The 12,424-nt window shown below is 49.1% G+C and overlaps 1 protein-coding gene across 6 annotated transcripts in view; it reads left to right on the plus strand.

Moving 5' to 3' along the window:
* The window catches only part of LOC137570966 (hemoglobin heart muscle subunit alpha-type-like), a 49,251-nt gene that overhangs the window by 2,779 nt on the left and 34,048 nt on the right, over positions 1–12,424 (plus strand). For 3 of the 6 annotated variants that reach the window (XM_068279658.1, XM_068279659.1, XM_068279660.1), the window contains exon 2: positions 4,078–4,163. The exons of the other annotated variants lie outside the window; for them this stretch is intronic. In XM_068279658.1, the coding sequence (XP_068135759.1) occupies positions 4,162–4,163 (2 nt within the window). In that variant the 5' untranslated portion in view covers positions 4,078–4,161. The remainder of the gene's footprint in view (positions 1–4,077; positions 4,164–12,424) is intronic. 6 annotated transcript variants of the gene reach the window in all.

Here is a 12,424-nt window from a genome sequence, read left to right on the forward strand (position 1 = left end):
GAGACTTCCCCCCTTCTCCGCCAATTTGCCACCAGCTCCCTTTCACTGGCTGCCTCCCTTCCTGGGGGCACCTATACACCTGGCTATACTGGGGGCACCTATACACCTGGCTACATATACTGGGGGCACCTATACACCTGGCTACATATACTGGGGAGACCTATACACCTGGCTGCATATACTGGGGAGACCTATACACCTGGCTGCATATACTGGGGACACCTATACACCTGGCTACATATACTGGGGAGACCTATACACCTGGCTGCATATACTGGGGACACCTATACACCTGGCTGCATATACTGGGGGCAGCTATACACCTGGCTGCATATACTGGGGGCACCTATACACCTGGCTGCATATACTGGGGGCACCTATACACCTGGCTGCATATACTGGGGAGACCTATATGCCTGACTATACTGGGAAGACCTATACACCTGGCTGCATATACTGGGGACACCTATACACCTGGCTACATATACTGGGGGCACCTATACACCTGGCTACATATACTGGGGAGACCTATACACCTGGCTGCATATACTGGGGAGACCTATACACCTAGCTGCATATACTGGGGACACCTATACACCTGGCTGCATATACTGGGGACACCTATACACCTGGCTGCATATACTGGGGACACCTATACACCTGGCTGCATATACTGGGGACACCTATACACCTGGCTGCATATACTGGGGAGACCTATACACCTAGCTACATATACTGGGGAGACCTATACACCTAGCTATATATACTGGGGAGACCTATACATCTGGCTGCATATACTGGGGAGACCTATACACCTGGCTGCATATACTGGGGGCACCTATACACCTGGTTGCATATACTGGGTGCAGCTATACACCTGGCTACATCTACTGGGGACACCTATACACCTGGCTACATATACTGGGGAGACCTATACACCTGGCTACATCTACTGGGGACACCTATACACCTGGCTACATATACTGGGGAGACCTATGCACCTGGCTACATATACTGTGGAGATACTTTAAATTGATATATTACTAATTTTAAAATGTTAATATGAAGGAAAATGAACCAGGATAGAAAGGACCAGTGTGGTTTGAATTATAAAACCACATATTTTTCTTAGGAAATCTTTATGGTATGCGTGACTAGGGGTGTGACGGGGGCGTGATAAGGGGTGTGGTGGCAGGGGCGTGGCTTAAGTGTCCCTCTTTCTCATCTCAAAATGTTGGGAGGTATGCGTAACAGTGTGATGGTAGCATGTATGGGGCGAGTGCTGTGATAACAGCGCAGGAGATTTGCGCGGAGCCGGCGCCGCCATAGACCGTAATAGGAATTACTGCTATAGCGGCACACAGTCAGTAACTTCGGCATCGTCAAAAGACTGAGCTGAATTTACTTTTAAAACAGTGTAATTCGGGCCGCCAGCAATAGCTGGAAGCCAAATTACATCATTCCCCACCATCCACATGGACCTGGAGGGGGAATAGTTATTAACGCCGCCAGAACTTGTGCAGGAGCAGGATAAGCCATACCGGCTGTATCCTGCGCCCAAGTCTCCCGGTGACGATTTAATATGTATGCGTATGGGGACTTTGCTATTAACTCTGCTTAAATCAGCATAAAATTAGTCACAAATTAGGCAAAAATACGAATTGGTTACACAAAATCTGTTGAATTTCCAAACTGTAATTAGGTATGGTTGTAATTTCAAAAATGTACAGGAGATTTTGCATAATTGTAATTAGCAGATTATGGTCATCACTCTTGTGCTATGTGCATTTACAGTGGCAGTGAAGCATGCTTTCAATGTACTGTATGCTTTACTGTATGGTTGCACCGCACGGTAACATTTCAGGATCGTTGCAGTAAAAAACATGTTTTAACCTGCCTGGCGTTCTATTAAGATCGCCAGGCAGGCTGCGGGAGGGTTTTTTTTTAATAAAAAAAAAACTATTTCATGCAGCCAACTGAAAGTTGGCTGCATGAAAGCCCACTAGAGGGCGCTCCGGAGGCGTTCTTCCGATCGCCTCCGGCGCCCAGAATAAACAAGGAAGGCCGCAATGAGCGGCCTTCCTTGTTTTGCTTACATCGTCGCCATAGCGACGAGCGGAGTGACGTCATCGACGTCAGCCGACGTCCTGACGTCAGCCGCCTCCGATCCAGCCCTTAGCGCTGGCCGGAACTTTTTGTTCCGGCTACGCTGGGCTCAGGCGGCTGGGGGGACCCTCTTTCGCCGCTGCTCGCGGCGGATCGCCGCAGAGCGGCGGCGATCAGGCAGCACACGCGGCTGGCAAAGTGCCGGCTGCGTGTGCTGCTTTTTATTTCAGCCAAATCGGCCCAGCAGGGCCTGAGCGGCAGGCTCCGGCGGTACTGGACGAGCTGAGCTCGTCCAGACCGCCCAGCAGGTTAAAGAACAACTGTAGCAAGAGTGATATGGAGGCTGCCATATTTATTTCCTTTTAATCAAGACCAGTTGCCTGGCAGTCCTGCTGATCCTCTGCCTCTACCTTTAGCCATAGACCCCGAACAAGCTTACACCATATCAGTAGATCATCAGGGCTGCCAGGAAACTGGTATTGTTTAGAAGAAAATAAATATGGCAGCCACCATATTCTTCTCACTTCAGTTGCCCTTTAAAGTGTACCTGAGATGGGCAATTATAAACTAAATTTACATACCTGGGGCTTCCTCCTACCCCCTCTGGCCTGATCGCTCCCTCGTCGTCCTCAGTCCCTACTTGGTTCGTCCACAACTGGCCCTGGCAGAAATCACTGGGTCCCCCCTGCAAAACTTTAGATGAGCCCCCCCCCCCCCCCCCCGCTTTCTGCATAGGTAAACTGAGAACCAATGTTATTTAATTGGCTAGTGCACACTTGAATGTGTTTTCCCCTTGCAGATAAAAACAGACAGCAGTGAAGCACTGCACACAGTGGGCTTGATTCACTAAACCGCGATAACTATTATCACGGTCGCACTAGCGTTTTTCACGCATTATAACATGCGTAGCGCTTTGTGCACACCAACACGATGTTTTGTGCGAAAATTCACGTTTTCGCATGCAGAATAGCAGCGATTTTGCGTGAAAATTCACGACACGCGAAACCGTTATGCGCGTTATAACGAGTGCAAAACTCTACCGCGGTTTGGTGGTTTAGTGAATCAAGACCAGTCTGTCCATCTCTGATAGAGCACAATGATTCCTTATCAGTGGCTGAGCAGATGCAGTCATTAGAACAATTGTGCAGAGAGCAGAAAGCTTTTTCTCTCCGTGCCCTTAGTTGTCAGTCTCTCAGGACTGGGAAAAGAAACTTTTCCACCCACGGGGACCCCCTGCAGCTTCTGGGCCCCCATGTGGCTGCATCCCTTGCAGGGTCTATTGTTACGCCCCTGGGCCCTGGTAAGCCATCCAGTCTAGGCCAGTCGGCAAAGGCGTATTCCGGCCACACGCGCTCCCTTGTCTATCTACCGTTGCCGGGAGCGTTCTCCGCCTGTGCAGCTGGCCTCGGAGTGGAGGACTTTCTGGGGCCACTTGTAGAAGAACGAGGAGACTGAGGTAGATGGCGCGAGAGCGGTAAGCCTGGAGGAAGCCTCAGATATGTATATTTTGTTTATAATTGCCCATCTCAGGTTCCCTTTAAGTGTGAAAGGGGCCTTAGTCTAGGCTCATAAGACCGAATAAAGGGCCGGGGTAATGATTACAAGAATTGTATCAATGCACAGAACTGGCCTGGAGAGAATTATCCTTTCCTGAACAGACGTGCGCGCACACACGCACGGCACAATCTCCAGGCACTGCTGTCCTTCCAGCCCGGCCAATGCGCTTAGGAATAACAAGGGGTGAAAGGTCACACAGAGATCGGTTCCTCTCCCCTCCTGATACAGTTCTGCCCGGCAGTGTAATCTGCTGGAAGCCTGTATGATACAAGCTGCGCACGTTTCAGCGCTGCCGCCCCCCCATGTGCTCACAACAAAGGGAGGAAGCCTGGCTTTACGTACCTCAAATAGAAAATACTCTCATATTTATTTGTTCAGAGTTTAATTTAGTATACCATAACATTCGCTCCCCAGCCAGACCTTCAAATGAAATCCTACCTTCCTCTGGGTTAAAAAAAGAATTTCTATGATACATCTCAGCACTACACAAGTCATTTCATGTAAGTAATAATATTATTCAATTTCAACTGAACTAGGCCATAAACTCAGCTATTTTTTTTTAACTGTGAAAGTGTATTTCTGTGGGTTTCTAGGCTATAGAACTCCCAGGGCGAGGGTTTGTAAATTGCACTGAAACCCCCCACCCCCGATTCGGGGACACGATTACGAAGTGGTAAAGGTGCCCCCCCCTATAAGTTAGCCCCAAACACTGTATAGCTCACCAGAGGTAGCCCCCAGTGGTAATAATTCAAATGCAGCCCCGTCCCCAGAATTGATATTCACAGGAGACCCCAATATTAGACAGTCGGATGCAGCCCCCTCCCTTTCCCAGTTTAGATAGCCACAAGTACCCACAGTATTAGGTAGCCAGATGCAGCCTCCCCACCTCGCCACTATAAGAATTCCCCCTCCCCATGTAGGTAGCCAAAAAGTCCCCTATAGTAAGCTAGCGGGCCTCCCTTTAGGTAGCCTTAGAGACCCCGTTTTAGGTAGCCAGAGAGCCCCCATGTAGGTAGCCAGTAAGCTTCTACCCGTAGGGAGTTTTAGAGCCCTCCATTTAGGTAGCCAGAGAGACCACCATTTAGGTGGCCAGAGAGCCCCCCATTTAGGTAGCCAGAGAGCCCCTGTTTTGGTAGCCAGAGAGCCTACCGTTTAGGTAACTAGAGTGCCCCCCTGTTTAGGTAGCCAGAGTGCCCTGTGTTTAGGTAACCAGAGAGCACCCGTTTAGGTAGCCAAAGTTACCCCTTGTTTAGGTAACCAGAGAGCAGTGGGGGGGGGGTGTAGAGTACGTAGTGGGAGCATTATGATTACTGACCTTTCCGGGATCTACAGATGCCACATTTACTTCCTGGTCCCGGTCATGTCATCTCATGTTACCATCCGACGGGATGTCCAGTACCAGGAAGTACATACGATGGCAGTGGATCTCGGCAAGGTGAGTAAAATCGTAACACTACCGATGTGCCCTCTGCCACTGGGTCTGCACTCTCAGCTATACTTAGGATAGCTAAGAGCAAAGCATCTTTAAATTTCCCTCCAAGGTTCCCCATTGGTTCCTTAACCAACCAATAGGGATCCTCCTGATCCCCATAGGTCTGTTAAGGAACCAATGGGGAGCCTGGGAGGGAAATTTAAAGATGCTTTTGCTCTCAGCTATACTATAGCTGAGAGCAGTGCGCGGGGGGAGCGGCGTGTGTGGCGGCGGTGCGCGGTGATCTTCAATCAAAGTAACAGAAGAAGATTGCAAGATAGAGGATATTGGCATGGGACCTTTCTTAGGATATTGGCGTGGGAACATTTTTTAAAGGTACAGGTAAGTATTTCTGGTTAACTAAGATTAATAAAGGATTTTTTTTGTTTTTGCATTCTTATTTCATTTAACCCTTTGTGAAAATGGGTAAGGGGTAGTCTGTACCCCTATACTCATTTCTCCTGGTAGCGGGGGAGGGGGGGGCAGGCATCTGGGATTCCCTTCTTAAAGGGGACTCCCAGATGCCACCATGCCCCCCCCCCCCCGGGAGTCATCGCCCCCACCTCCTCCTGGGGCACCAGAGGTGGGGAAGAGCCCCTTGTCCATGGATTGGACAAGGGCTCCGGGGGAAGGGGGAGGCTTGGCCGCCCCCTCCCCCAGAGCCCCCTCATACCATGGGGGCTGGTATAGCTCAGGGTGCGAAGCCCCACTCGGCCGGGGCTCCGCATTCTGACTATCCCAGTCTGCATGGGAGACAAGGGCTTAAAGGGAAGGTCCAAGCAAAAAAAAAAATGAGTTTCACTTACCTGGGGCTTCTACCAGCTCCATGTAGCCATCCTGTGCCCTCATAGTCACTCACTGCTGCTCCAGTCCCCCGCTGGCAGCTTTCTGACCTCGGAGGTCAGGGCCGCATTGCGTACATTTTTACGCATTCCGGCTAGTGCAGGAACATTAACATATACATTTTTACGCGTTAGTGGTGCAACGCATACATTTTTGTTCCTGCACTAGCTGGAATGCGTAAAAATGTACGCAATGCGGCCCTGACCTCCGAGGTCAGAAAGCTGCCAGCGGGGGACTGGAGCAGCAGTGAGTGACTACGAGAGCACAGGATGGCTACATGGGGCTGGTAGAAGCCCCAGGTAAGTGAAACTCATTTTTTTTTTTTTTGCTTGGACCTTCCCTTTAAAGATGCTCGGGAGGGGGAACCCACATCATTTTTTTTTTTAATTTCCCACAAACTGAACATTAAAAAAAAAAGGTCTAAAAAATAGGACAAGATGCCAGTGATCTTTATACAGCTATATTGCGGCTGTTTAGTGATCCCTGGCCAAAGCGTTGTTGCTCCAGAGGGGGTTTGGAAACCCCATCATGAAATTCATTGCTCTTTCTTTTCATATATGTAAATTTACACTACCGTTAGGTTTGCTACGTTAACTGTCATTTACCGCATTTCCCCCCCCCCTCAATTTTTCCCTCTTGTTCCCACTGTTCTTCTTAAGATATCTTGCAAATTTGGTGTTTCTAGCATGTAAGGGGGTTTTGCTATTAACCGCTAAAGTCGGTAGGTTTTTAATCATGAATACTAACTCGTGATCTCGAGTAACTCGTGAGTGCGATCATGAGTGCATTCGTGATCGCCATTCGTGATCGAGAGCCAATCATGGATGCCGATTACAAACTCGTGATTGCAAAAAACAGCTCATGATCACGAGCTCGTGATGAGCACCACTGACCTGTGAGACTGAAATTCTGTGTGTAAAAGAAACCTGAGACGAAGGTGGAGGGAAAATTCATACATACCTGGGGCTTCCTCCGGCCCCCTTCAGACCATTAACAACCTTGCCGTCCTCCTGGGCCATTTTGATCCTCCGCTAGGGTCCTCTGAAATTTCTCCAGTCAGGGCGTACTGTGCATGCGCCCCCTCCCATCACGCTCCTGTTGCTGGGTGCAGGACAGGCACAGAATGCTCCCGGTGACGGGTGTGTAATGGGGTGAAAGTGTAGCCGAACTGCACATGCACAGACTGGCCCCAACTGAAGAAGTTTCAAAAGACACTAACAGAGGAACTAAGGAGTAGGGATGGTTGGAAATGTCGATTTCTGATTCTGCAGAAATTCCGATTTCTGCCAACGCTGATTACCGATTTCACGGACTTCAGATCGGTTTCCGATTTCCGAGTTCGGATTTCCGAGTAGTGGTTTTTTGGTCATTTTTTGCATTCTCTGATTGGTCCAATGCTTCCAAATTCTGTGATCGGGCTAAAATTACCGAGTTGTGGTAATGCAGTATTTCTACAGAAATCTGATTTCCGATCTGTTTCCGATTTCCGAGCAGGGGTTTTTTTTTTGTTTTTTTTTTAACATTTATTGCATTCTCTGATTGGTCAAATACTTTTGAGTTGTTTCTGCATTCCTGATTGGTCCATTGATTTAAGTTTTAAGTTTTAAGTTCTGTGATTGGGCTAAAATTACCGAATTGCGGTAATGCAGTATTGCTGCAGAAATCCGATTTCCGAGTTCTGTTTTCCGAGTTCCGATCAGAAATTCAGATTTCCGATCGGAAGTTCGGAAATTTCAATCCCGTGAAATCTGATTGAGCATCCCTACTAGGGATGGAGGGAGGATGGTGAGAGAGCCAAAGCTCTGAAGGGGGCTGAAGGATGCCCCATGTATGTATGAATTTCCCCCCCTCTTTGTCTCAGTGTACCCGAGGTGAAAGTTAACCTCCTGCCGACCTCGTCACGCCGATGGGCGTGGCCACGGAGGCAGCCCCAGGACCGCCTAACGCCGATCAGCGTAAAGTCCTGGGGCCAGCTAATTCAGGAGATCGCGCGCAGTCTGCGCGCGCATCTCCTGCTTGGGGGCAGAGCTCTGCCCCGCCTTCAGTCTCCGCTCGGGAGACTGTTAGACGGCGTGATTGCCGTCTATTTACATGTACAGCACTGCAATCGGCAGCAGCTCTGTACTGGGGACAGCCATGTGACACGACAAGAGGGCGATCGGCTCTCATAGGCAGAAGCCTATGATAGCCGATCGCCAGGATTGGCCGGCTGGGGGGAGGGAGGGGTTTGTTGAAAAAAAAAGGAAAATATTTTAAAAAATCACACAAGAACACACACATAAATATTTATTTAAACAAAAAAATAAACAACTGGGAGGCGATCAGACCCCACCAACAGAGAGTTCTGTTGGTGGGGAGAAAGGGGGGGGGGGGAATCACTTGTGTGCTGTGTTTAGCGGCTCTGCAGCTTGGCCTTAAAGCCTCAGTGGCCTATTTTACTAAAAATGGCCTGGTCACTAGGGGGGTTTAGCACTGCGGTCCTCAAGAGTTTAAATACGAAGAAGGGAGCCTCTCGATCATGTAGAGCCTTCCCATGCCATCCTCTAGTTCACCGCTGCCAAGTGTGGACGCTCCAAAGGAATCCCACAAGCTTCCAAGCTCATGACTGAACTCTTCTTCAAGCAAGAGTGCGACCATAATGTGCCTGTGCTAACACAACCGCACTTGCGCAGTAAGCCGTAGCAGTTTGTTCATAGGTTCACCTCAGGTTCTCTTAAAGCACATTAATGGAAATCTGCAATAAAAAACAGTCCCCTCGGCAGAAATAGCTGAGCCCAATGTTGTTCGTTGTGCTGCACAGGCGCAAGATGCCTGCACTGTAGAGCGCACCCGATCGGGCTCGGCTATCTCCACCAGAGCTCATTGAAAAACCGTTACTGCGCCTGTGCAGGAGCGTGGATGGTAAATATCGCCGGGCTTCAGGTACTACTGCGCTTGCGCAGATTTTCGGAGGAGGATGGGGGAAGCCTCCTTAGGATACAGAGTCTTTCCTCTACCAAGGTAAGTACCCCGAGTGGCTCTTTTATTGTTACAAATGCCCTTTAATTGCCTATTAACCACTTGAGGACCGCCCCCAGCCGATGGGCGGCGGCAAAGTCCGGGACCAAACGACCGCAATACGCCCATCAGCGGGGGCGGCTGCGGGAGTGGCTATGCGGCGATCGCGTCATTCGTGACACGATCAGCCGCCGGGGACTCGCTCCGCCCACCGCTCGTAGTAACCCGCCGGCCGTTCGGATGCGCCGGCGGGTTACTAGCACCCGGATCGCCGCTGCACGTATGTATAATAGGCTTTGTAATGTATACAAAGCCTATTATACTGGCTGCCTCCTGCCCTGGTGGTCCCAGTGTCCGAGGGACCACCAGGGCAGGCTGCAGCCACCCTAGTCTGCACCCAAGCACACTGATTTCCCCCCCCCTGCCCCCTGATCGCCCACAGCACCCCTCAGACCCCCCCCCTGCCCACCCCCCAGACCACTGTTTGCACCCAGTCACCCCCCTAATCACCCATCAATCACTCCCTGTCACTATCTGTCAACGCTATTTTTTTTTATCCCCCCCCTGCCCACTGCCCCCTCCTGATCACCCCCCCCACCCCTCAGATTCTCCCCAGACCCCCCCCCCCCCGTGTACTGTATGCATCTATCCCCCCTGCTCACCTGTCAATCACCCGTCAATCACCCCCTGTCACTGCTACCCATCAATCAGCCCCTAACCTGCCCCTTGCGGGCAATCTGATCACCCACCCACACCAATAGATCGCCCGCAGATCCTACATCAGATCACCTCCCAAGTGCAGTGTATACATCTCTTCTCTCCTCTAAACACCCACTAATTACCCATCAATCACCCCCTATCACCACCTGTCACTGTTACCCATCAGATTAGACCCTAATCTGCCCCTTGCGGGCACCCAATCACCCGCCCACACGCTCAGATTGCCCTCAGACCCCCCCTTATCAATTCGCCAGTGCAATATTTACATCTGTTATTCCCTGTAATAACCCACTGATCACCTGTCAATCACCTATCAATCACCCCCTGTCACTGCCACCCATCAATCACCCCCTGTCACTGCCACCAATCAATCAGCCCCTAACCTGCCCCTTGCGGGCAATCTGATCACCCACCCACACCAATAGATCGCCTGCAGATCCGACATCAGATCACCTCCCAAGTGCAGTGTATACACCTCTTCTCTCCTCTAAACACCCACTAATTACCCATCAATCACCCCCTATCACCACCTGTCACTGTGACCCATCAGATTAGACCCTAATCTGCCCCTTGCGGGCACCCAATCACCCGCCCACACCTCAGAACGTCCTCAGACCCCAGCCCTGATCACCTCGCTAGTGCATTGCTTGCATCTATTTCCCCCCTCTAATCACACCTTGAGACACCCATCAATCACCTCCTGTCACCCCCTAGCACACCTACCCATCAGATCAGGCCCTAATTTGCCCTGTGTGGGCTCCTGATCACTCGGCCAAACCCTCAGATCCCCCTCAGACCCCCTTCCGATCACCTCCCCAGTGCATTGATTGCATCTATTTTCCCCTCTAACCGCCCCCTGAGACACCCATCAATCACCTCCTGTCACCCCCCTAGCACTCCTATCCATCAGATCAGGCCCAAAACATCCTGTCATCTAAGAGGCCACCCTGCTTATGACCGGTTCCACAAAATTTGCCCCCTCATAGACCACCTGTCATCAAAATTTGCAGATGCTTATACCCCTGAACAGTCATTTTGAGAAATTTGGTTTCCAGACTACTCACAGTTTTGGGCCCGTAAAATGCCAGGGCAGTATAGGAACCCCACAAGTGACCCCATTTTAGAAAGAAGACACCCCAAGGTATTCTGTTAGGTGTATGATGAGTTCATAGAAGATTTTATTTTTTGTCAAAAGTTAGCGGAAATTGGATTTTTATTGTTTTTTTCACAAAGTGTCATTTTTCACTAACTCGTGACAAAAAATAAAATCTTCTATGAACTCACCATACCCCTAACGGAATACCTTGGGGTGTCTTCTTTCTAAAATGGGGTCACTTGTGGGGTTCCTATACTGCCCTGGCATTTTAGGGGCCCTAAACCGTGAGGAGTAGTCTAGAAAACAAATGCCTCAAAATGACCTGTGAATAGGACGTTGGACCCCTTAGCGCACCTAGGCTGCAAAAAAGTGTCACACATGTGGCATCGCCATACTCAGGAGAAGTAGTATAATGTGTTTTGTGGTGTATTTTTACACATACCCATGCTGGGTGGGAGAAATCTCTCTGTAAATGGACAATTGTGTGTAAAAAAAATCAAAAATGTGTCATTTACAGAGATATTTCTCCCACCCAGCATGGTTATATGTAAAAATTTACACCACAAAACACATTATACTACTTCTTCTGAGTACGGCGATACCACATGTGTGACACTTTTTTGCAGCCTAACTGTGCTAAGGGGCCCAAAGTCCAATGAGTACCTTTAGGATTTCACAGGTCATTTTGAGACATTTGGGTTCAAGACTACTCCTCACGGTTTAGGGCCCCTAAAATGCCAGGGCAGTATAGGAACCCCACAAGTGACCCCATTTTAGAAAGAAGACACCCCAAGGTATTCTGTTAGGTGTATGATGAGTTCATAGAAGATTTTATTTTTTGTCACAAGTTAGCGGAAATTGATATGTATTGTTTTTTTTTTTCACAAAGTGTCATTTTCCGCTAACTTGTGACAAAAAAAAAATCTTCTATGAACTCACCATACTCCTAACAGAATACCTTGGGGTGTCTTCTTTCTAAAATGGGGTCACTTGTGGGGTTCCTATACTGCCCTGGCATTTTAGGGGCCCTAAACCGTGAGCAGTAGTCTAGAATCCAAATGCCTCAAAATGACCTGTGAATAGGACGTTGGGCCCCTTAGCGCACCTAGGTTGCAAAAAAGTGTCACACATGTGGTATCGCCGTACTCAGAAGAAGTAGTATATTGTGTTTTGGGGTGTATTTTTACACATACCCATGCTGGGTGGGAGAAATCTCTCTGTAAATGGACAATTGTGTGTAAAAAAAATCAAACAATTGTCATTTACAGAGATATTTCTCCCACCCAGCATGGGTATGTGTAAAAATACACCCCAAAACACATTATACTACTTCTCCTGAGTATGGCGGTACCACATGTGTGGCACTTTTTTGCACCCTAAGTGCGCTAAGAGGCCCAAAGTCCAATGAGTACCTTTAGGATTTCACAGGTCATTTTGCAACATTTGGTTTCACGACTACTCCTCACGGTTTAGGGCCCCTAAAATGCCAGGGCAGTATAGGAACCCCACAAATGACCCCATTTTAGAAAGAAGACACCCCAAGGTATTCCGTTAAGAGTATGGTGAGTTCATAGAAGATTTTATTTTTTGTCACAAGTTAGCGGAAAATGACACTTTGTGAAAAAAACAATTAA

The sequence above is a fragment of the Hyperolius riggenbachi genome, chromosome 4 (genome assembly GCF_040937935.1).
Source record: "Hyperolius riggenbachi isolate aHypRig1 chromosome 4, aHypRig1.pri, whole genome shotgun sequence".
Classification (NCBI taxonomy): Eukaryota; Metazoa; Chordata; class Amphibia; order Anura; family Hyperoliidae; genus Hyperolius; species Hyperolius riggenbachi.